Source organism: Calliphora vicina, chromosome 2 (assembly GCF_958450345.1).
Source record: "Calliphora vicina chromosome 2, idCalVici1.1, whole genome shotgun sequence".
NCBI lineage: Eukaryota > Metazoa > Arthropoda > Insecta > Diptera > Calliphoridae > Calliphora > Calliphora vicina.
Window position 1 is genome coordinate 138,517,204 of NC_088781.1, and position 25,900 is coordinate 138,543,103.

At 29.9% G+C, this 25,900-nt stretch overlaps 3 protein-coding genes across 3 annotated transcripts in view; 1 reads left to right on the forward strand and 2 right to left on the reverse strand.

Moving 5' to 3' along the window:
- The first annotated feature begins 1,184 nt into the window (after positions 1–1,184).
- Positions 1,185–8,570, forward strand: lt (vacuolar protein sorting-associated protein light). The gene is made up of 13 exons (XM_065502172.1): positions 1,185–1,355; positions 1,428–1,547; positions 1,604–1,898; positions 2,049–2,247; positions 2,310–2,464; positions 2,536–2,722; positions 2,782–2,922; positions 6,350–6,412; positions 6,472–7,060; positions 7,132–7,365; positions 7,548–7,674; positions 7,735–7,838; positions 7,913–8,570. Exons 1-13 carry the CDS (start codon positions 1,329–1,331, stop codon positions 8,186–8,188), a joined length of 2,517 nt encoding a protein of 838 aa, XP_065358244.1. The 5' UTR covers positions 1,185–1,328; the 3' UTR covers positions 8,189–8,570.
- On the reverse strand, positions 3,566–5,145 carry beta3GalTII (beta-1,3-galactosyltransferase 6). The gene has a single exon (XM_065502173.1). It carries the CDS (start codon positions 4,916–4,918, stop codon positions 3,758–3,760), a length of 1,161 nt encoding a protein of 386 aa, XP_065358245.1. The 5' UTR covers positions 4,919–5,145; the 3' UTR covers positions 3,566–3,757.
- Positions 8,571–11,042: 2,472 nt separating the features above from the next.
- The window catches only part of LOC135952302 (serine/threonine-protein kinase GL21140), a 48,438-nt gene continuing 33,580 nt past the window's right edge, over positions 11,043–25,900 (reverse strand). Inside the window, exons 3-8 of the mRNA XM_065502174.1 lie at positions 15,534–16,151; positions 15,361–15,460; positions 13,253–14,243; positions 13,047–13,192; positions 12,827–12,976; positions 11,043–12,736 (exon numbers count right to left, since the gene is read on the reverse strand). Coding sequence (XP_065358246.1) covers positions 12,461–12,736; positions 12,827–12,976; positions 13,047–13,192; positions 13,253–14,243; positions 15,361–15,460; positions 15,534–16,151 — 2,281 coding nt within the window. The 3' untranslated portion in view covers positions 11,043–12,460. The remainder of the gene's footprint in view (positions 12,737–12,826; positions 12,977–13,046; positions 13,193–13,252; positions 14,244–15,360; positions 15,461–15,533; positions 16,152–25,900) is intronic.

The window sequence follows — 25,900 nt, forward strand, 5'->3', positions numbered from 1 at the left end:
ACTTAAGATTTCTGTTGCAAAGTTTACACCTAACTTTATCTTCATCGTTGGTATTTTCAAAATAAACCAAAAAATTGTGGCCTTTTAACGTAGTCATAGTGTCAACAAATATTTTGTATACTTTCAGTCTTCGTGGTATGCGAGATTATGCTTTCACTATTAGGTACATATATGTATATGTAATCAATATATGTTGTGCGGGATATTTTTAGTTTTATCACTATCACGATATGTATTTAGTTTTACTACATTCAACAAAATGTTGGTAGTTAATGTAGTAAGAAAGTTGCAATTGTGTTATAATCTCACAAAACGTAGTGTGCGGTTACGTTTACTATGTTGTAAAGGTGATATATTCTCGATAAATAAATCGATAATAACAATCTTTAATGTGGGCTTGTTCGGAATTGCATCAGTGCGCTGCATCTGCTGCGCATATGTGCTTATTTTGCGATGCTGCTCATTATTTATTGCGCATATAAAAAAAATGATTATTTAATTTCATTGTGCCTTTTTGTACGTATCAAATACTTTAAGGCCAAACACATAATACTTTTGAGGCTATTTTAATGTAAAAAATATGTACATATGTATATGGTTTTTGTTTACAGCAAAACTTTAAAAAAAATGGAATTTTTTGACTTATTTCGATCAAAAACTCGATTTCAACCTTTCGACCATAAGCAAAAAGGGATTATTCGAACAATCGACTTATAGAACCCTAATTATGGTTCTGTTGTTAAAGAAGTGGTTTTTTCGACATTCCATTTTTAAAATGTTGACATTTCGATTCACTTTTTAACATTTTCGACTATTTGTGAAAAGTCGATTTTTCTGTATTTTATCGACTTTAAATCCTATTTTAATTTAATGTATACATAGTTGCTAGATTTAAAAAAAAATTCGATTGTTCGACATATGGTTTTTGCTAACTTTAAACGTTAATGGAAGCAACAACACGCAGCTGATGTTATTGTACTAAACGATTTTTTAAAATATTGGCGCTATTTGCTGTATTTTGTTTTAATTCAAAGTGATGCTAATATAGTGATTTTCTTATTTTAAAATTAAAATTGTTTTAATAAAAATCCCTTTTTTTGCCCTTTTTCCCTCACTTTACATCATAAGTATATTTTTTGACAATTATGTTTTATTCCTCTTCTAAACAACGAACAAAAAATGTCATCGAACAGCTGATGATGATAAATAATCAATCGAACAAGGAGAGAACAACAAAAATACGTATTTTTTGTATTTTTGTTTAGTGTTATTTTAACAGATAAAAAAAACTATTGTGTTATAAAGTATTTAGAAAAATAAAGAAGATTATGGCCGAAAATGAGACACTATGTAGTGTAAGTAGCCAAATAATACAAAAATGAGGAAAGTAGGCGATAATATATAAAATGCTACCAATATTTTTTTAGGAGACAGAAGATAGCACAGAAGAAGACATCGAGCCAAAATTTAAATACCAACGTTTAGCTCATGATCTAAAAGACATACTCAATAAGGATGTGGTTACGGCCTGTGCTGTACATTCCAAGGTTAATAACACAATTACAAATTAATTCATTAAAACATTATTAATATAAAATTTTAGTTTTTAATTTTTGGCACATTTTTGGGCGGTGTCTATCTCTTGGATCATCAAGGTAATACGGTGAATTCTCAGTTAAGTTGCGACCGAAAGGAATTTGCTCACACTGTAGCTGTAAATGAGGTAGACATTGACACCAAAGGTGAATACGTTGTGACATGTTCGGATGATGGCAAAGTCAATATTATTGGTTTGTTTAGTGAAGAGCAAAATCAAACTATTACCTTTGGTCATTCAATAAGATCGGTGGTATTGGATCCAGATCCTAAAGTTAGTGAAGGTCGAAGATTTATAGTGGGTAAGTGTAAACAAATGTGTAAATATAATGAGTATCTTAAAAAGTTTTGTCTTAATATGAGGCAAAATTCTAAAATTTTCTTAAACCTTCAGTTTTCCTATCAATTCCGATACAAATTTACATGATTTCCTATAATTTACTTTTTTTCAGGCGATGATAAACTTACACTATATGAAAAAAATTTTCTTAAAAAATTAAAACCAAATGTACTTTCTAATGCCGAGGGTCATGTAATATCGGTGTGTTGGAATGGTTCATTTGTAGCCTGGGCCAGCTGTTTAGGTGTCAGAGTATATGATTTAAACGAAAAATGTTCATTGGGTCTAATGAAATGGGAGGAGCCGCCTAAGTATATTAAATTCATTTAAAACTAAAAAAGAACTTAACATAAATAACATTCAATATCTGTAGTTCCCGTCTAGAAAATTTTCGCTGCAATTTTCGTTGGGCCAATTCAAATACTTTACTTATTGGCTGGGTTGATACGATACGAATTTGTGTAATACGTAAACGTAATTCTGTAGAGGCCACCTTAAGAGCATTGCCTGGTTTTATAGTTGATCCCAGTAAGTATTTGGTTGTTTATGAAAGTTAAGTAATATAGAAAAACCATTATTTCTCTTTAATGTTTCTTCAGTATCTACATTTCAAACCACATTTTATATTAGTGGTCTGGCTGCTTTAACTTCCAATCAGTTAGTTGTCCTTGGTTATCCCAAGGAAAAGGATTCTGAACGCAAAGCTTTACGTCCAGTATTATCAGTGTTGGAATATAAATTGAATAGTAGTGAAGAAGTGTGTACCGACAGTTTATCTTTAAGAGGGTAAGCACTTTTAATTTTTTTTTATAATAATCCTTACTTTATTATTTGTTTGTTTATAGTTTTAAGGAATATTCAGTAAATGATTACATTTTGGGTTGTTTGCCAGAAGAGAATCGATATTATCTTATTGCACCAAAGGACATTGTTGTGGCAACTTTACTCGATACTGAGGATCGAGTCCAATGGTTAATAGAACACAAGTAAGTAAAGAAAATATTTAAAAAAATAAAGTTTAGATTTCTATAGAAAATTAGTCGGAAAGCTTTCGTAAAAGTCCGTTTTTGGTACACTTCTCCATGAGTGGTAGTTTGTCATTCCGTTTGTAATTTCCGAATTGCTCATTTGCGATCCCATAAAGTATATATATTTTCTACATCGTTATAGATAGCATAGTCGATATAGCCATGCCCGTCTGTAAGTTGAAATCAAAAAAATTTTCCCAAAAATATTTTTTCATTAAAAGTTGTATTTCATGTTTATCTTAAAAGATAAATATATTGTTATACTCGGCTTGTTTTTATACCCTTCACCATGATTGGCATTTTTCATTTCCCACCCCACAAAGTATATATAATCTGGATCGTTATAGATATAAACATGATAGATAGTACATCAATATATCGGTAATTCTTCCGGCTCGGTTGCTATTTGAAATCGAGAAAATCGGCCCACAAATTTACCTAAAAATATTTAAAATTTTTATTTTAAAGTATAATTTGGTGAAGGCTATATAAGATTCTTGCTTGTTTTTAAAATAAATTCAACACCAAACCTTTGTAAGGTAAATAAAAACAGCTAACTTGATATAATAAAACAATGAGTGAAAAATTATAAAAATCTGTATTTTTGTTGTATATTTGACTAACTTTTTATTTGAGCTTTGGTTTTAAACATAATACAACTTACATTGTTCTAGCATGGTTTTAAATATCATATTTACTAAAATTTTAAGGCATTTAAATAATTTTTATTACTAGACAATTAGATTTAGCATAAACTAATCTGGCACATAAATACACGTACATAAATAAATATTTATATGACTAAATTATCGCAACACTTATCGGCAGTCTTACGCCAATCATAATAATATTCTGGTGGCCTTTGTAACTTTTGCTCGTTAGTCACTTCAAATGAGCAAAGTTTATTATTGTATAAATCCTTCATTAAAGACTCGTTGCGTTTGTGCAATACCAAATGGTATTTTTTACATTTTCTAGCCATATAGGCGGTATCGAAGCGGGGATCGTGACGACGATAAACATTTCGAAATGGCGCCAACCAAGTACCCATTGAAACGTCTTCGCTTACATAAGTTGAGAGACTATGAGAATTATTGGCCACATATTCACATAGTTTACGGGAAATTACATAACCACCACCTAAAGCGTAAGTGTTGTAACGATACGAAAGATAATAGTGTGGTTCGCTCCATTGTCCCTTGGTTTTTATATTAGCTTTGCCATTAAAGTAGCCCCAATATAAATTCGGCAAAGGCTGCGCTCCATATTCATGACTCCTTCTTATTAATTTACGGTCATAAGACACCAACTCATTTAACAAATAATCTAATTTCACATAGGTGTCGTCGTCCACTTTAAGTAAATAACTGAATTCATAATGATGTGTTAGCGCGTCCAAGGAATGTAGAAGTTTTTCAGTTAAATTAGCATAGCTATCTGTTAAACGTGGCAGTAACAATAAATCCAAATTCTTCTTCTGCTCTTTTTCCAATTGAGATCGTAAAGCAGGATCCAAACCTTGCGTACCAATGGCAAAGAAATATTTTACTTTTATATTTCTTTTGGTATTGTCCACTTTTCTATGGTTTTGTTCTTCCATCCAATCCATAAAAATATGCAAACGATTTGCTTGCTCTGGCGGACCTTCAACTTCCAGATGACCTCTTGCTCCATAATAGGGCAAATGCACAAATTCTTCGGGATAATAAGGTAACTGTAATGGTTTGCCCAATTTAGTCCATGTTTCACGTATAGCATTACGTTTTTCCTCGTAACGGGGAGCACTTAAGACAAGTACCATTAAAAATAATTCCGGATGTGGTTCTAACTTATGAACGCCACTTTTTTGTGTGGGACATTTGTCCACAGTAGTTAAAAGTTTTGTTATAAAAAATCCAAAGAAAAACGCCACCATTGCCGTAAACAAAGTCATTAAGTTATTCATTCGTCTCATGATGATGTTAATTATCTTAATATTTCTTTGATCAAATAAACTTGTTCCAGGAAAAAAATATAATTCTAATTCCACTGTTCTTCTTTTAGCTTCCTTCCGTATACCATGATGACTTAGTTAAAAGTCCTAATAACACACAATTTTACCTTAATATACTTTGTTGGCTTATTTAACCAGTTTAAAAATGTCTATCCAGGTTTAGATCATTTATAAAATATGTTTTTTTTTCTTTTAATTTAATGCCGTATTCCTTGCAATAATTTACGAAGTTCCGGTGTAAACAATATTTTCTTTTCATTCGTCAGATGTTTTGGTTGCACTTATTAGTGTTGCCATTTTACTTTCAAGTAACTGTAAAATCTCATAATTGGCAACACTGGGATATATGTGGTAAACACAAAGTTGCCAGACTCAAAAGTTAGATTTTTGTAACGTCCATTCAGTTATTTTAAATTATATGTGAAAAATCTTTTTTTTTTTAGCGAAAACCCAGATTTTTGTTAAAAGTAAAACGGCTTTTTGATGAGAAATCCGTTTCCTTTTAAAGTTGTGTTTGTGTTTTTAATATTTTTTTACGATTTATTGCTCATATCATTCGTAATTTATGGATTAGTTTTGAATTAGTTTTCTAAAAAGTATTTAAAGTTGAAATTTATAACCGGTTATGGCCAATAAGGCTAGGTTGTTGAAAATAAATAAATACAAAAAAGTATTTTTCACAAAAAAAAAAAAAACGTTTATTCTGCAACACAACTATACACTCGAACTGGTTACTACATTAAAATAGTCACATATACAGCGGTTGACAATAAAATGGAAACTTTTCCAAATATTTAATAAATAGGCCAAAATAAAAAAGTTTGGTTCAATAAAAGTTTTTTCACCAATTTTTTTTTTAAATTTTTACACCATTTTTTTTTCACCAACAAATTTTTCACAAATATTGTTATAAACAAAGTATATTTATAAATATACTTTGGTTATAAAAATTGTTTATGAATATGATGGTAAGTAAATGTCATTACAAAATTTGAATACTATATTCAAGTCAGGATGCACTAAGTAAGGTGAAATCAACAACACAGCTGATTTTTTATTACATCATGATTCAAATTTTATTATATTACTAGTTGACCGCCCGGTCGCCCGGTAGCATTTACTAATGTTAGTTCGTCAAGTTTCTCCAACCCTGCCAGTTCTTATTTATTTGCAAATAAAATATCTAAATTTGTGCTGCATACTTTAGGGGCTATTTTATTACAGTTGAATAAAAAAAATCAACCAAATCGCTCCAGCCGTTCTCACGTGATGACTTTACATACATGGACCATTTCATTTTTATATGTATATATAGATTATAATAATTATTATTAATATACTTACGATTTGATTCGCACCTTATATCAAACTTTATTACCTGTTACATTTTAGAAAATTCGAAGAAGCTATGGAAATAACATCTTTACATGGCGGTAATGTTTTGCCGGTAGCTCGGTGAGTATTAACTTGTATTTCTGCGTAATAATTAACTAATTAATAATTTCTTTTTCCAGAACTTATATAAATTATTTAATAACGAAAAAAGATTTTGATACAGCGGGAAAATTGTGTCTTCGTGTATTGGGCAATAATAAATCGTTGTGGGAAGAGGAAGTCTTTAAATTTGTTAAGCACAATCAATTAAGATCGGTTAGTGCTTACTTGCCCACATCCGATGATTGCAAGTTAGATCCTCATGTTTACGAAATGGTATTGTACGAATACTTGAAATTAGATGTTAAAGGCTTTTTAAATTTAATCAAAGAGTGGCCATCAAATTTATATGACTGTTCAGCGGTTATAAATGCAATACATGATAATTTCCGCAAACAATATGCCAATGAATTGCTGGAATCGTTAGCTTTACTCTACACCTACCAAAAGGACTATGAAAATGCATTGAGAATGTATTTGAAATTGGAAAACAAAGATGTTTTCGATTTAATTAGACGTTATGATCTTTATAGTGTGATACACAAAATGATTGTACCCCTAATACAGCTGGATCAGGAGCGTGCCTTTCAAATCCTATTGAACAAAAGTAAAATACCGCCAGAAATTGTTGTTCAGCAACTGGAGCAATATCAGGAATATTTATATTTGGTAAAATGCAAATAATGATTTTAATTATATGTAAATTTTGTCTTAATCTTTTAACAAATTTTTGTTTTTAGTATTTAGATGCCTTAGATAAGGTGGATAGTAGTGGTACATTCCATTGGAAGTTAGTTGGTCTATATGCTACATATAATCGTTCAAAACTTTTGCCATTTCTCAGGCGCTCCAAACATTACCACATACAGGAAGCTTTGAATATTTGCCAAAGTAAATCATTTCATCCCGAAATGGTGTATTTACTGGGACAAATGGGTAATGTTACCGAAGCTTTGAATATCATAATACACAAGGTATTGAAAACTATACTATACAGGGTAATTCACTTGACCGTTTTTAACCCTTTCGAACTTTTGCACAAACTCTACAACAAAATTTGCCAAAGGGTAAAAACCGTTGACATTTGAATTACTTACTCTAACATGCATTTTTAATGTTTGTACATATATTAATTAATTCTAATTTAATTGTTTAGATAGTAGACATTGAAATGGCCATAGAGTTTTGTAAAGAACATGACGATTCGGATCTGTGGAATTTATTAATAGAAGAATCTGTAAAAAATCCCGAAATACTAACGATATTATTAGATGGCATTATAGGTAAGAAGGCGAATAAAAATATATTTAAAAAATTTAAACCTTTTATCTGCTCTTACATAGGTTATGTAAATCCTGAAGGTTTGGTGAATAAAATAAAATTAGGACAAAAAATACCAGGTTTAAGAAGATCTTTATATAAAATGTTATGGGATTATCGTTTACAGGTAAGACACTTTTTACATATAAGCCACTCCACCTACAATAATATCAAATTAAAATTCATTTAAATTTTCAAAAGGTGGAAATTCAAAAAGGTTTCAACAAAATCCAATTAATTGATTATTTCGGCACACATTCGGAGGTGGTGCGTCAACAAAATCGTGCTTTAAGTATTAGCTATGAAAATAATTGTGGCAAATGCGAGCGCAGCATTTTATCTAAAGAAACTATACCGCGTAATGATGTGGTGGCTTTCAAGTGTGGCCATGTGTATCATGAAGCCTGTGTTCCTGGTCGTTATGTCAAGGAACATTGTGGTATTTGCTCAGTCGACACTGATGATGAATCTGACTAATTTTCTTCATTTAATTCCCTTTCATAAATGACATATTATTTGTTGTGTTTTATTTATTTAATTATCATTCTTTTTTTTAAATGAAGTTGCAATAGTTTGAATTTAAGTTTTCATTTTATACTTTAATGCAATTTTTAACTGATAATTGTTTAGTTGTAATTCTTATGTTTTAAACAAAAATTCAATAATAATTAAGCTTAAACATATACTTATGTATGTATGTAAATGTTTTTTATACAAAGGTATAATTAAAATATAATTATTTCAGCTATTACATATAACTGAGAAATATAATTCATAAATTTTTTATTCATCACATTTTACGTGCATTATAAAGTTTGTACCAATAAATTAAGAAATATTTTTTGAAAATTAAATAAAATGGTGTTTTGAACAAAGATAGAATTTATTAAAAAAAATATTAAGTAGCAAGGGATTTTAAAAACTGACCCATTTTATAGTGAGAATAAGTATCGTTTTTTGTTTTCAATGAAATATTCTTCGTAGCCAAACAATTACGAGATAAATACAAACAGAGCGATATTCGGCTGTACCTTCACCAAATTATACTTTAAAATAAAAATTTTAAATATTTTTAGGTAAACATTAAAGTTTTTTTCAAAATTGTTTTTTTTTTTAAAATTAAAAAAAAAATTAATTTTTTTAATTTATGTAAAAAAAATTGTATGGATAAATTTTTTTTGTTTAAATTTTTTTTTTAATTCATTCTATGATTAAAAAATTTTTTTGGTGAAAAAAAATTCGGGTTAAAAAATGTTTACCGATTTTGACTTACTATAGCGTAAGTCGGACCTACAATGCAAAGAACTTTGAAATATCTATATTAATGATATATGTAGATCGCAAATAGGCTAAAGATCGAGTTTGAACCGCTTTTTTCCTTATATCTCAGCCATTTGTGGGCCGATTTTCTCGGTCCAAAAGAAAATGTAAAGAATATTCTTATTTGATTTTAGTATACTATTCAATTTCTTGTTTTAAGTTTTATTTATGTATTTTTTTTTTAAATAATAATTTGTATCTTACAATTACTTAAGTAGGTTTCAACTTCAAGTGCTATGTGTAGTGTATTACATCTGCGAATTAAAATTTTTAAACAATTATAATTAAATAATTTTATTTATAAAATAAGAATTTAGTTACTTACATTTAGAGACCAATAGATTTTGACTTGTTGCCAAGAGTCTAATTGAGAAAGTAAAACGAAACAAGAATTTAATAAGGAGCGTATCCAGAGGGTGTGAAATATGAATTACCCGCACCCACCCCAAAACCGAAGTTTTCATATTACATGCACTTTTCCGATTTCAAATAGTTTCGTTTTCTGAATCGATTTCCATTCATGTACATATATTTTTTACATCTTAAAAAGTCAAACTGTCAGAGCTAACGTTGTAGTGTTTGCGGATTCCGGATATTGTTCAAAGTCTTTTGCCATACAACTGATAGTGTGCCATACCGAAATTACAAACTAATATAAATTCCACTTGGAAAACTGAAAGTGGTTTCATTCCGACAAAAAATGTTCGTTTTACTTTTTCTAAAGAAGTAAATTGCGGAATTAATTTCATTAGGGATTTCTGAACTTTGACAAGATTTTATAAAAAATAGCTGCCACATTGTTGAAGCTCATCTGTCATTTATTCAGTTTGTTTTGCAAAATCACCATGCTCGGATTCAACAACACGTAAAAATTTTAAAATTGATCGGGCAACGTTCATCGCGATTCCGCCATTTTATGTATGAATATATACAAAATTGTCGAATTTTGTAGGTTACCAATCCACATTAGTTCCAAGTGCGTAAAAATCACTAATTGATGTGGATTTTGTTCTGTCGGCGTCTTCGGTCCATATTTCTTTGAGAACGACTTTGGTCAGGCCATCACCGTAAACGGGGAGCGCTATAGGTCTCTCCTGAATTGGATGATTTGGACACCAGTGACGGCGCTACGTGCCACACAGCTCATGTCGCATTGGACACTCTGCACGAGCGATTTGAGGGCATGGTTATCTCCCGTTGACCCCGTTAAACTTTTTCTTGTGGGCTTTTAATAAGTCACTATTCTGTACGAATATGCGACAAATCACAGCTGCCCTCAAAGCCAACATAACCCCTGCAATCGGTCAAATTCAGCCAGAGTCATGGAAAATTGGACATTTCGGATGCGCGTCAGTAGAAATACGTTAGAGACAACAGTTCAAGTGTGTTTGTGGTGACATTGTCAATGAACGTATCAATAGTTTTGTTTTTTTTTTATTATGCTGTGCAGTAGGGTGGAGCGAATTTTCTTTTTTTCACAATCGCTTAGTAATACCTGTTAAAAGTTGCCTTTTTAACTCCTAAATATACACAAAAAATGTCCACTAAAAAACTAGCTAGTCAGTAGTGCTACAATCTACTGGTGGATTTTCAATGTCAAGCTAATGTTAGATGTCAATAGAGGATTTTATTGGCTGGGGTACATCGGGTCAGTGGCACTACTGACAATGTCACCAGTAAATCACTATTGGCATTCACTGCAAGGTATGAAGCGCCATTATTTTTCTTTTAGATTAGTAAATTATATTTAAAGAATTCATACATACCTACCATTATTAATTTGATAAAGGAATAATTTGTTTTGTTTTGAATTGTATAATTTATATGCGAAATCGTTTAATAAAACCATTGAGAGAACAATGTGATGGGCCCGCCGAATTATTTTTGATTGATAAACAGGTATATTAAGGTGTATCCATATTAAATAAAAATTGTTTGCTGTTGTCTCAATCGTTAAAATAAATGATTTCGAATCAACTCTACTTTTCATAGTAATAGATGCATTTCGCTATTATTTGTTTATTATTTGTATATAATTTATAGCCGCAATTTTTATTTAAATTAATATTTCTTTTTGTTTTATGTAAAATGTTGAAATATAATAATAAATAATAATAATAATTGAGAAGAGCTAAAGTCTTCTGTTTATTTATTTATTTGTTTTTAATGATATATTTATATATATTTTAATCATTTATGGTGTTTTAAATTGTATTCTTTTTTGTTTTATAATAATAAATTGCATATAAATACTTGTTTAATATATATTTCTAAAAAAAATGTTTTTTTTTGTTTTGTTTGGAAACTTACGAATGGTGTTGTTTGTTATTAAAATGTTTCTAAAAGCAACAAATTTTTAAACAAAGTCGTTGTTAAGAAGAAGTCTATTGAAGATTAAAAAGTGTGTGAGTATGAGTGTGTCTGAAAGGTTTAAATAAAAGCTTATTATTAATAACTAATAAAGGAAAATGTACTTTAAAAGAATAAAAAAAAGTTGTAAACAATATTATATATATATTTCAAGGGTTAAAAATAATTTAAATAAAAACATAAAATTATATTAACATTTTTCAAAATAGAAAGCAATACTACTAATGTCTATAATTTATAGTTACAATTATTAAATTGATTAGTAATTAAATCTTTAACACAATCCTTAATACTTAGTTTTTATGTTATATGTGAAAAGCTAAAGACAAAAGTAAAAAGGCTTTTAAAGGCATTTTAATATTTCAGGATTCGATTTCGCTTGGAATGTGTACATAAATGCACAAATTGTTTTAAAAAAAAATTAAATAAATTTTTAAGAAAATTTATAAATTATGGTTATTTTTCGGTTTAAAGATTGTGTTTTAAAAAAAATAATTATTTTTTAAATATGTTTCAAATAATTAAAACCTTTAAGTGTAAGTTAAAAAATAAATGTATTTTTTATATAGATTTTTTGTTTTTTTTTTTATAAAAAAAAGTAAAAATTAAATACTTAAATATGTGTTTTTTTTATTATATATGTATAAGATAATTATAGTAAGATTAATAAGAAACTATATTTTTAAAGTTTTTGTATTTTGTTTTGTCTTGACAATTTTACAAATTAAAATGTATAAATCTATACTTTGTAAGACGCCGCATGATTTTTGTTTATCGAATTTCGTTTGTTGTTTGTATGAGATATTTTAATAAATTACAAATTAAAAAATAAACCAATCGAAATATATGAAATTATTCAAACAATTTCTAAATCATTTTGTATAATATGTATAAAAAAAAGAATACTACAGGTCTTTCTATACAAAACCAACTAAAGTGAATGAAAAAAAAAACAAAGACAAAATGACAGCAGCTTTAAACCAGCAGCCAGCCAATACAAAATGTAATGTAGCCAAATACACTAATGTATAAATTGTAAAATCTGCTCTACTGTTCCATTCAGCTGCTGTATTCGTTGATGTCATCATTTCCCATAGTCCAATAATGATCGAGAATATCCTCGCTGGTGAAACGTACATCTGGATCGGATTGTAACATGTTGGCAATGAGATCGCGCACACCATTACCAATGCCCGACCAATAGGGATCGGGAAATTCGTAGATACCGGAGATGATGGCATCGAATAAAGGTTCCTGCTGATTGTCGGGTGAAACAAAGGGTGGGAAACCACAAAGTAATATGTATAAAATAATACCGGCTGCCCAAACATCGATCTGTTTTAAAGAAATACAAGAAATAAAATCAAATTTTAATAGTAATTCTCTAGTAATGCTAAAACTTATATAGTTATAATTTGTATTTACCTTTAAACCGTAACCAGTTTCCATTAAAATTTCGGGAGCCACATATGTTGGTGTACCACAGACAGCAAATAGTGGCTCAGTAACTTCGCAAGCCAAACCAAAGTCAGCCAATTTCAGTTCAATGACATTGCCCTTGTCATCTAATTCAACCTTTAATTTTTAATTGATGGAAAAAATGACATTTAAAATGTAAATAATTATTTAAAACATTAAAACTAACCAATAAATTCTCTGGCTTAATGTCACGATGTACAATACTCATGGAATGTAAATAAGCCATAGCAGAGGCTAAATGTTTAATCATAACACGTGATTGGTCTTCCGAGAAACGTGTTACACGTGTAATAGCATCAAATAAATCACCACCTAACAATGAATTAACGTTAGCTGGACTACTTTTGTTTTAAACAAAATTGTTTTACTCACCACTAACATATTCCAGCACCAAATACATATTCGCTTGTTGATCGACATCCATTATTAGGGATATAATATAGGGATGTGACAATTTCTTCATAACACGCACCTCATCATCGATATAATGCTCTTTGCCTTTACATTTACTCTTATCGATGATTTTCAAAGCATAAGCTAAACCATTCTGACGATCTTTACACTTGAGTACAATGGCGAAATTGCCATCGCCTATTATCTGGCCCAGAACATAACGTTCTCGTATAACAGCCGGTAGTTCGGTAGCATCGATGCCGCTATCATTGAGTAGTTTCTCTTCATCGATAGCTGAAGTGTCATAGGTTTTCTTACTCTTAACAGGCATTTTTGGTTTAGGACCCTTGCAAGTAGTGCCAGCTGTACGTAAATTCTTACGTATATTCTGTAAAGATTTCTGTTCGTCAGCCTCCAAGCGAAAGTCGTCTGGATTGTTGACACGTTCAGTGCCATAGGCAAAGAAGACATCGTCAGGACCGAAAAAGTCAGCCAATTGTGTTACCGGTGTGCCAGACAAGGTGAAAACTTTGCGTACATAACCCGTGTCCAGTTTAACCTTTTGTGTTATAGCCGTTAAGACGTGGTCAAAGCTGGGACTGTTGCGTTTATTTAACAGCAGACGCATAAGCTTGCGTGGCTTAGTTCCATTGCGTATGAGCGTTACAATACGTGGATGTACCACACTATCACGTTCACTTAATTTAACCAAAACTGGACTGCCGTTAGTGTTACCCGTTATAGCGGCATTGGACGATGCACCATTGCCAACATTAGCGCTGTTAGTTGAACCGTTTTTTAAAGGCGATGATGGTCGATAGTATTTGGAGAGACGATTTGAGGTCTTGTTCGATATCGATAGATTGGTAAGGGGCTGTGAGGTCGTATTATATTCGACTTTTTTGAAATTTTCATTATTACAGGAACACACGTAACTTTGACCATCTTCTAACTCTTCCAAAGTAGAAATCTAATTTAAAACAAAAAAAAACGTTGTAAAAATGTCTCTGATGATAAAGTTCTTTTAAATTTTGGTGCAAAGCTCCAAATTTCCGAAAGAAAGAATCAAAATCAAATTAAATTTGTTCTCTTAATTCCTAGGAACAATTTATAAAAATTTTCTCTTCAGGAGAATTAATTTTGTTAAATTTTTGAAAATATTCCAATTTTTAAAAAATTTAATTTTGAGGAAAAATTTTTTAAATTTAAATTTGGGAAATTTTTCAAAATTTCTCTTAGAGGCAAATTTTTTAAAAATGTATTAATTTTAAAACATAAATATGACTATAAGCACAAATTTGGGAATTTTTTTAAAATTTCCCTTATTAATAAAAAATTCTCTTAGAGGGAAATTTTATTTTAAAAACTTTCTATAGCTTTTAAAACCAAAACAAGATGTTATAATTTCGTAAAATTTTCAAAATTTCCCTCTATTTTTAAAAATTCCCTTATAGAGATTTCTCTTAATTATAAAAAAATCTCTTATAAAAAGTTCTCTTAGAGGGAAATTTTATTTTCAAGGCATTTTTATAAAAACTTTTTAACGAATTTAAATTTTTTTTCTTCAAAATTTCCCTTTTTTACAAAAAATTTTCTTTAGAGGAAAATTTTATTTTTAAGGGAAGTGGTTATGTTGGGAATGGAGTTATGGAATGTTTAAATTATTTGGTCAATTCACAAGGTCTCTTATCAGTCATATTGTCATAATGTCTTAATATATATCGACTCGGCAGCTCGGCTTAACCGACACTTAGGCATTCGGCGAAGTTGGTACAGGTTGGTTACGATAACACAATAAACATAGCATACAGAGTACTATTATTTTAGGACACTTTTTACTTGAAAAACAATAAAAACCATTGTGAAATATTAGGACAATATGACATGAATTGACCAATTGTATATTAATTAATTCGAAGCTAATAAAGTAATTAACGTCACCCTTTTTCATGCGAAAATGCGAACATTCCAACAAAGTTCGAATTTGCGCAAAATTAAAAAACGGTGAAAATTTAAAAAAAAAAATTCTTTTTACCAATATTTTTTTCATTCTGTTAGAAATGTTAAAATATGATAATAAAAATTACCTTTTTGCCACACATGGTGTAAATGGTGCGCACTGCACCTGGAATTTTAACATTTTCTTCTAAAAGTCTAGTAAGATCTTCAAATAAGCTTTCAAATGATCTATAAATAAAAAATATAATTTAATACTCTAAGATAATGTTAGGAAATTACAAAAAAGAAATAAGAAAAATACCTATAACGTTCATTTGAAACTGGAATGGTTATGCCTGGATAAAAACGATCACCATTGCGATAAAATTTTATTCGTCTCGCTTTTCGTGTCGGTGTTCGACTCGAGGAAATTCTCTTCTTTATATTAGCAGCTGCCGCACCTGTTATGGCATTGGTGTTTAAACCATTAGCCGATTGGCTACCATTTGTTAAGGTTGCCGAGCTGTTGTTATCCTTTAATCCTCCTACTACTTGTGTTGATGTAAGGCCTTGTGTTGATGTTGAAGAGGCACCACTTAATGAACCATTCGATTTACAATTTAATTCGGCTCCCAGGCTAATACTGCCACTGTTCATGGAACTGTTTAAGTCCAATTCCTGCAGTTCTTTTTCAATTTCCGAATTTGAACTGGCCGGACTGTTGCTGCGACTTAGTTGCTGCTGTTGTTGGGCTTTTAGACTGTCATTCAATTGCATTGAGGCCTGCTGCAAGTGTGCTGCTAATTGTTGTGTTGGTGGCGGCGGCGGCGACGACGACGATGTGTTTGATGTTTTATTGTTGAGTGTTTGAGGATTTGTGGCAGATAACGGTGATATCAGAGCATTGTTTAAATGATTATTGACAGTTTGAACCTCCATTCTGAAAATGTTTAAAAGTGTATAGTTGATTAATTGATGCACTAGGAAGTGTGTGTATTTAATTAGAATAATAAATAATTATTAATTTAATTAGAATATTAAATATTCTAATTATTGATATTTTCATTAATACTAATCTATATATATTAAAATGAAATGGTCCATGTATGTAATGTCATCACGAGAGAACGGCTGGGCGATTTGGCTGATTTTTTTTTTTTCGATTCGAAATTTTCAGGAGATGGTTTGTAAAGAAAAAAAACACAAAAATTCCGGGAAAAACTCGGAAATTTTTTTTTTTTGGTAGTCCAGCCAACTGTAATAAAAAAGCTCCCTAAAGTATGCAGTACAAATTTAGATATTTTATTTGCAAATAAATAAGAACAGGCTGGTGTGCGTGGGTTGGAGAAACTTGAAGAACTAACATTAGTAAATGCTACAGGGCGATCAACTAATACTATATAAATATGGTTTATCAGATTTGAGGATTTAATGTTATTTTGAATATTTTTTTTTGAGTCCCAGCTCTTATTCTTCATTTAATTTAATATTTAACCCCATAAATAAAAATTTAACTCTTACTTTCTTCTTGTCAAATTGACATTCTTTTATAAAGTTTCTTTGTCCCTATAAATTATTCAACCGGCACTTAAACATCTAGTAGATATGTATATAAAGTTTTCCCTTGTGTTGAGATTAATAAACCAGAGTATAAACTAAACAATACATAAAAGTAAAAATTATAATAAAAAAACTATAGAAATGAGTAAATGTATGGGTTGAATTGTTAAATTAGTGCAAAGCACGCGCAGTCGCAACACCTTAATTGAAATTTGTTTGTTGTATGAATAATTCAAAAAACGTGAAGATGATAATTTAGCCAACAAAAAAAAACACAACATTTTATTAACTAATTACCAGCAAACAAATAATAAAAAGAAAGTACTTTTTATGAATTTCAAAAAACAAATTTGTAATTAGTTTTTGAACAAGAAGAAAATGAATAAAGTAATAGACAAAAAGGAAATACAAATAAATTTTAGATTGTTGTTGGGTGATCTTGTGATATTTTTTATATACCTTTAAATAATTAAGATGATTTATGCTTTGTATATTGTATGTATTTATATTAATAATTCAAAGATAATATTTCAAAAAAACAAAAGAAAATAGAAATAGAACTGGTTTTGAAAGTAAATTTATTGTGAAAATTTGTATAAACTTAAAACAATGGTACATATTAAAAATGGTATTGCTATATTAATTTGTTCGTTATTTTCGTCTTTTAAGCTAACAAAAACTGGTTTAAAATATAAACAAAAAAGATAATTAAGAATTTGTTGAATATAGCACAAATGTTGAAACCAAAAACTACAACTAACTGACATGGTTTCAATTTAAAAAAAATTCTTGAAAAACAAACGGAATATTAATAACTTTGAACTTTTATTGCCAAATTTAAGAAGAACAAATAAATAAAAAACTATAAAACTTATAAAAACTATAAATTTAAACAAATATTAATTTAATTAAGTAAGCAGCATTGTTTAATTATCTTCAATATTTATGACTGATCACTCAAAGTTTAAAAAAAAAACAAGAAGAGAGCTATATTCGGCTGTGCCGAATCTTATATACCCTTCTCCAAATTATACTTCGAAATACAAATTTTAACAAAAATTTTTTTTTTCCAAAGTATTTTTTTATTTTTTGGAATTTTTTTTTCCAATTTTAATTTTTATTTTATTTAAAATTTTTTTTTTAAATTTAAAAAAAGTGGTGAAAAAAAATTCGGGTTAAAAAATATTTTTTCCGATTTCGACCAATTGTAGGTCCAACTTACTATGGTCTTATATACGTCGTTGCAAAGGTCTTTGAAATATCTATCATTAGATAGATATCCATATTGTCTATATTAATAACTTAGTAATCCAGATATACTCCAGATATAGGTCAAAAATAGGTCAAAAGTCTAGGTTGTCCTGGTTTTTTCCTCATATCTCAGCCATTTGTGGAACGATTTTTCTGATTTAAAATAGGAAACTTCTCGAAAGCATGTCTGGCAGAATTATTGAAGATTTGGATGCCGAAGATATCTGGGGTCTTCAGAAAATTGATTTCAACAGACAGACGGACATGGCTTAATCGACTCCGCTATCTATATATACATATACTTTATAGAGTCGGAAAATTATATTGTGGAAATTACAAACGGAATGACATATAGGGTATAAATATAAGAAAATTGGCTGGCAATCAGTAGCTTCAAATTAAGCCCATTAGAACTTACGAAAGGGTTAATTGTCAAGCGAACTGTCATACTGAGTTCACTTTTTGACATTTATGTAATTTAGTAGCAGGGTTGTTCAATTGTCTTCAATATTTCTGAATGATCACTCAAAGTTAAAAAAAATATAACAAAATTGTTTGGCTTCCAGTAGGGTAAAGGGTGTTTTTAAGCCCTATAGAATTTAATCAAGCTGAACTGTAAAAAGAACTGTCATGCATCGCTCACTTTTTTACATTAATGATCAGTATACTCTGAATAGATTGATGCCTGAACAACGCTACCAAATTATCCAAATTTACTTTGAAAATCTGTTATCGATTCACACAACTTATAATTGACTGTTTTATCGCAAAATTGTATTCAGCGATGAGACCAATCCACAACAGACCCTACCGACTCCATTACATCCAGAAATATCCACCGCTTGGTGCGGTTTATACGCTGCTAGCATCATCGGACCTTATTTCTTAAAAAGTGATGCCGGAGCTCGCGATACGGTCAATGGAGATAAATATTGATGACATAGGTCCGGGCGAGACGTTTTTTCAACAGGATGGCGTTACATGCCATACAGAGACCGCAACCATCGATTTATTGAAATCATAATTTGGCGATAGCTTGATTTCGAGAATTGAATCTGTCAATTATCCTCCAAGATCCAGCGATTTGACACCAATTGATTAATTCCTGTGGGGCCTCGTAAAATCAATGATTTATGCTGATAGACCAGCAACAATGCTCGAAATAGTGGACCAAAATTTGACGTCCAGAATGCGCTTTGTCAAGAACCGCCTCGGAGGCCATATGCCCGAAATCATTTTCAAATGTTAATGTCATGCATTGATCTTTCGAATAATTTTTTTATATTTTTGTCATTTTTCACAATTTCAAGTTCTATCGGGCTTAACACTCTTTAAATATTCAAAAAAAAACTTTCTTCGCTTCAATATTTCTGACCGATCAACAATATTTCTGTCTATCACTAAAGTTTAAATATTCACCCTTATCGTGGTTGGCGTAAACGTCATACGCCTACGACAATTTCGTACTAGATTAAAGAAACAGTTTGCATTTTATCTTTAATCTAGTACGAAACAGTCGTAGTCGTAAGACGTTTACGCCAACTACGATAAGGGTGAATATAACAAAATTGCCTTACCCCCTGTCTATACTAGACAAATATTTATCATAACAATTAAAGACGTTTGTTGTCAAGACAAAGTTGTCTGAGAAAAAGCACTAACAATTTTGTCATAACAAAGCAATAATACTAATAAATGGTGACTATACCTGATAATTTTTTATGTTGACAACCATTTTCACGTTTATCATAATAAATATTATTCAGGCATAGACAGGGGCTTACAGTATCCTCAAATTTAACAGATAAATTGTAAACATTCAAAAAACTTTCTTCGCCTAAACATGTTACCAGAATTTAAAAAAAAAAAAACAAACATTAATGTCACTGATAATACTTTAGGAGTAAACTTCTGTGTTATCGTAAATTAAAAACCAAACTTGGCAAGACTAAAATACCAATTCTTCTTTGTGATTCTTCGACAGCAAACATATGCATTGACCTAACACAATAAAATAAAATACTTTTACTTCCAATATATACTAAATATTCTAAAAAAGTTTACGATTTCACAAAAAAAAAGAAACAACTTTTTCAATACATGCACTGCATATGAATGTATATTTTATTATTGGCAACACTTGCCAAAAAATACTACATGGAAAACGTTTACAAATGGATTTTCAAAGAAGTTTTTTTGCTTGTTTTTTTTTCTTTCTTAATTTGAAATTGTAAACAAGCTATACATTAGTTTTAAGAAGCACATTAACAGTTTAGTGAGAAAATTAAATTAACCGTTTAAATGCTAAGAGCATTTTTTATTTTCTAATTTAAAAATTACCAAAAATACCACAAATAATTGCAAAAACTAATGGATAATACTAATATAGATGGCATATAGGCAATTCCAGGAGAATGACTATCACGACTGAAAACCCAAAAACAATTGAAACTTTTTTTCATGATGATTTGTATAGGAGAAAACACGAACATATTACTATGCGTAAGTATTTAGAGCTTATTACATTTTATTGGCAAAAATAATAGTTTAAACTGACTATATTAAATTTTTTAATATAATTGACATGTTTTAGGCTAAAATTGCGGCGAAAACTAGGCTCCCAATTAGCTTGTAGTATGAAATGAATTTGACTCTGATTGTTTATTTGATATTATAAAATTGTTTATTGAAACCGAATGTATATTTTCTATTCACTTTTTTAGTTTTTGTTTACATAAATTTACAGAATATATATTGTTTTATTATAAGAGAAAAATCTGTCACGTACGGTATGTCACGTATGATATTAAATTTTATTTATTATAAAATCATCCAAATATTGTTTTTATTTAAATATGACGGATTGTAAAGAGAAAAATATTTCGTTTAGTGTAAAAAACTAAAAGAGAACATAACGCCTCTCTCTCACGATTCGAAAATTTTCGCATATTTCTACATGTACCTCAAAATTACTTCCGTTTTTCCGTCACGTACGATATACCCTTATTTCGCTCGATATTTTGGACAACAATGTTTTGTAAGATGTTCCCTCTGAATGGAACATAAAGACCAAATTATTTTTCAGATACTCTTATTTTTGCAAAATCTATTCCACTCTATAGGCGTACAAATGTCACGTACAATGATATGGAATTGCCCATATGTTTTTAATAACTTAAATGTCATTTGGAAGCGTACATATATGTCATATATTCTCACTTGTAAACAAAGTTTTTAGTTTTTTTTTGCTTCGAAAACTTCGAATTTTGAGCCAACAAAGCATCATATGCGGGAAGTTTTGCTTTACTTCTACAATTTGAAAAAAAGTGCCGCTGAAGCACAAGGAATGCTCATTGAAGCTTATGGTAAATGTGATTCATCGGTTTCAACGTGCGATAGATGGTTTGTTCGCTTCAGAAGTGGTGATTTTGATACGGAAGTTTGAAAACTTAGAATTTTAGTCATTACACCATGAAGATTGTTGTCAAACTCAACAAGAGCTTGCAAAATTATTGGGAACTACTCAATCAGCAATTTTAAAACGTTTGCGAGCAGCAGAATTCATCAAATTTCAGGGAAATTGGGTACCATACGAATTGAAGCCGAGAGATCTTGAAATAGGATTGTGTCCGAAATAATGTTTGAACGCTATAAATGAAAATCATTTGTGCACCGAATCATTACTTGTGATCCATCACAACGCGCTCTCTCTGGGATACGCTTTACTTTGGAACAGAGTATCCGGTATTGGCTTGATTATTTCTTGGTCTCAAAATACGAGCAGTTCTTTTGGCTCGGTATACATACAGCGGTTGACAAAACAATGAAAACTTTTCCAAATATTTCATTAGTGGCCTATAATCTGAAATAATTTTTTAAAAAATTTTAACATTTTTGTAGTATTTTATTTGTGTACTTTTATTAACTTAATTTAACAAAAAACAAATTATGAAATTCTAAAAATGAGAAAACAAAATTAAAAGATTTCTTTATTACGACATTGACAAAACAATGGAAACTTAGGTATTATTTTAACAAATATGGTCTAAACTTAGCAATAACTCAATATTTTGTTGGGTATCCCTTATTTTTTATAACTGCTACACATCGACGATGAATTGAACCAATTAAAGAGTCAATGATCTTCTTTGAAATATTTTGCCATTCTTATAACCGCCTCCGATAAATCTCCTTCCTGGTGTAATTTTGGGTCCTTATTTTACGATCTACAATTTCCCATATATTTTCTATGGGATTGAGATCTGGCGATTGGGCAGGCCACTTCAAAACACGTACCTCGTTGGATTGTAACCACTCGGTTACAACCCTAGAGGTGTGTTTCGGGTCTTTGTCGTGTTGGAATCTCCAAACTAGGGGCATATTTTCCTCAGCGTATGGATACATAACATCGTTTAATATGGTTCTGTATCCTATACCTGTCATGGTATCTTTTATAATATGAATTGGGCCCATACCTTGTCCAGAAAAACATCCCCATACCATAATATTGCCACCGCCAAAATTTACAGTCTTATTTGTGTACTTTGGATCTAATCTGTTTCCCTTTGGTCGTCTTACAAATGTTCTCCCATCACTGCCTCTTAAATTGTATTTTTGGATTCGTCGGAAAAGAGGACAGTATTCCATTTCTGTATCGACCAGTTTAAAGGATGCCTGGCAAATTGTAGACGAGCAGAACGGTTCATTTTAGAAATGAGTGGTTTTTTCACAGGACGATATCAACAAAGACCATCCTAATTTGCCCTGCGACTAACTGTTCGGGTACTTAATTCTAATTTTAGGCTATTAACAACCTCTCGAGGAGTTATTTTTGGGAATTTCTTGAACTCTCTCGCTATTAAATTATCTTGTGTAGGAGTAGTCTTACGAGGTCTTCCACCTAAATGTTAAGTTTTTACAGAACCGGTCTCACGAAATTTCTTTATAATTTTTGAACCTGCTGATTTATTTATTGAATATTTGTCACAGATACCTTTTTTGTTTTAAACCAGCTTTAAAATCGTTAATTATTTTATTTTTTAAGTCTTCACAAATCTTAACTTTAGCCATTTTCGTTAACTTTGAAAAAAAGCAATTATGCGAAAAACTTAGAAAAAGAAATTGTGAAAAATTACCAGAATTTAAAAATAAAATAACTGTAAACAGGATGTTTTTTACATCGTTCTTTTAAATATTATTTTCGTTTTACACTTCTTTCTTGCAGACGTTTAAAATTTTCCATTGTAGTGAAATAGTGAATATTTTTAATTTTGTTCCCTTTTTTCAGAATATAATTAATTATGTAGTTTGTTTTTCAGTTAATTTATATAAATAAAACTATACAAGTGAAATACTAAAAAAAAAATTTTTATTTTAAAAAAATATTTTAAATTTTGGGCTACATATGAAATATTTGGAAAAGTTTCCATTGTTTTGTCAACCACTGTATGTTGCCAGAAAGATGGTAAAATGTCATAGCTAACAATGGCCAATTATTTAAATAAATCTTGTCTTCTCTTGAAATTTTAGCGGTAACGGTAGCCGTAATCTAAATAGCAAATTGCTATGTTCCTTAGAATTTTTCCAACAACGATAAATTCCCAAATACCTCCTTTAAACAAAAAATATGATGTATGTAATTATATTAAAAGAAAATTTTTAATCAACAATTTTCAAGCCAAGCCCATCATCATCATCAGTAACTTTCTGCTACTAAGGTTATTATACACCGCCACCTACATAATTAAGTCTATATAATAAACTGTCTCATGGCACATATCCCACTTTTCATACAGGTTATTTTACGGTCTACATTTTATATAAACAAAAAACTTGCCTTTTTCACACTTTATTTGGCTTAACAAAACAACCACACCTGCCAGCAGATCATCATCGTCATCATCAACATCATGATAATAATTTGTTACCTTTAGGGTTTCCTAGGAACCCCACTTAAAAAACAAACTCTCATATAATTGTAAAAAAAAAACTAACAAATTGCTTATATAGCTAACAGCTATATATAATATTCATTAGATATTGTTGTAGTTTTTCTTATATTTTTTTTTTTGAAACTATTGCCATTTGTTAGTTTAGTTGGGGTAACCTATTTATTTCTTTTTTACACTTTTTTTTGGTGGCAGACATGTTTGTTTTTGTAGAAAATTGTGATTTGTAACAAGAAAAAATAGTTTTTCTTTTTTTAGGTCATTAAGTGATTTCCTTAAAGTTTTGCGTGTTAAAACAACTAACGCTCCTAAAATTTTACTAGCACTTAGTTAAATTTGTCTATTTTAGTAATAATATAAAGTAGACTTTTAGGCGTTCTGACTTGGATTAATTTAATAATAAATTATTATAAATATGTAAAAATGAATAAACTATAAACATTGGCAGCTAAACGCAATTATTACATTTTCTTTTGAATTTTTTATGTATAATGATTTAGTTTTGCTAAAATAGTAGGAGAAATTCTTTATATTTTATACATATAATTAAATTATTTTCAATTATCTTTTAAACACTTATTTGTAGACATTTGTATTTAGCATGTTGGCTTAACTTGTACATACTTTTTTATACGCAAGTCTCCATACTTTTACACTTTAGTTTAAACTTTTGAAAGTACATGGATGGATTTCTTTTGCTATAAGCAGTAATTTAAATAAGTTTAACCCATTAGCATAAAATAGCAAAAAGTTTAAATTTAAGGAAATTAAATTAAATAAACTGGAATTTTGTAAACTAATTTAAAAAACCACCAAAGATGACTATGCTAATTTTTGAAAAGATATTACAAATATTAATTAAATTTTACACAATCACGGCTGAGGTGTTTCCAAGTTGTTTTGTATTTTCACGCCTCAAAATTGGTTCATTCAGGCGAACTAATTAAAATTTTTGGTTTTTTAAATTTAAAAATTTTTTTTTTGGAAAAAAAAAATTCGGTTTAAAAAATATTTCTTCCGATTTTGACCCATTGAAGGTCCAACTTACTATGGTCTTATACACGCCGTTGCAAAGGTCTTTGAAATATCTATCATTAGATATCCATATTGTCTATATTAATGACTTAGTAATCCAGATATAGGTAAAATTTTTTGACCCATTGTAGGTCCAATTTAATATGGTCTTACATACGACGTTGTAAAGGTCTTTTTTTAATTAAAATTTTTTTTTTGTTTTTTTAAATTTTTTTTGATGAAAAAAAAAATCCGGCTATGGTCTTATATACGCCGTTGCAAAGGTCTTTGAAATATCTATCATTAGATATCCATATTGTCTATATTAATGACTTAGTAATCCAGATATTGGTCATAAATCGAGGTTGTCCTGATTTTTTCCTCATATCTCAGTCATTTGTGGACCGATTTTGCTGATTTTAAATTGGAAACTTCTCGAAAGCATGTCTGACAGAATTATTGAAGATTTGGATCCCGAAGATATCTGGGGTCTCAGAAAATTGATTTCAACAGACAGACAGACGGACGGACATGGCTTAATCGACTCCGCTATATATAAGGATCAAGAAATTTTATACATTTAGTTAGTTTATCACTTTTTTATAAATAAAAATATTTTTTAAATTTTTTGTTCGACTTTTGTACACATAGAATACAGATTCGTGATAGCAACCGAATTTGTTGCCAATCGAATGATTCTACCTTAAATACCGAATTTTACAGTTGTGGCAAGATTTAGATGGTGTTTGGTTGCTTCAACCGGAATTCTTCTTTATCAACTGACTATCTCTTGATAAAACCGAAAAATTCTATGTGTGCAACCGAATCATTCGATTGGCAACACATACGGTCGTTACTACGAAACAGTTTTCTCTATTTCTACACAGTGAAAACAGAATATTTCATTCGAACCATT

What these genes read in the sequence shown, in the direction of transcription:
- beta3GalTII (XM_065502173.1), bottom strand. Translation starts at nt 4,918, where the DNA reads ATGAGACGAATGAATAACTTAATGACTTTGTTTACGGCAATGGTGGCG.
- lt (XM_065502172.1), top strand. Translation starts at nt 1,329, where the DNA reads ATGGCCGAAAATGAGACACTATGTAGT. An exon ending in GACAGTTTATCTTTAAGAGG is followed by an intron (nt 2,723 to 2,781) that starts GTAAGCACTTTT and finishes GTTTGTTTATAG; the next exon opens with TTTTAAGGAATATTCAGTAA. An exon ending in ATTATTAGATGGCATTATAG is followed by an intron (nt 7,675 to 7,734) that starts GTAAGAAGGCGA and finishes GCTCTTACATAG; the next exon opens with GTTATGTAAATCCTGAAGGT.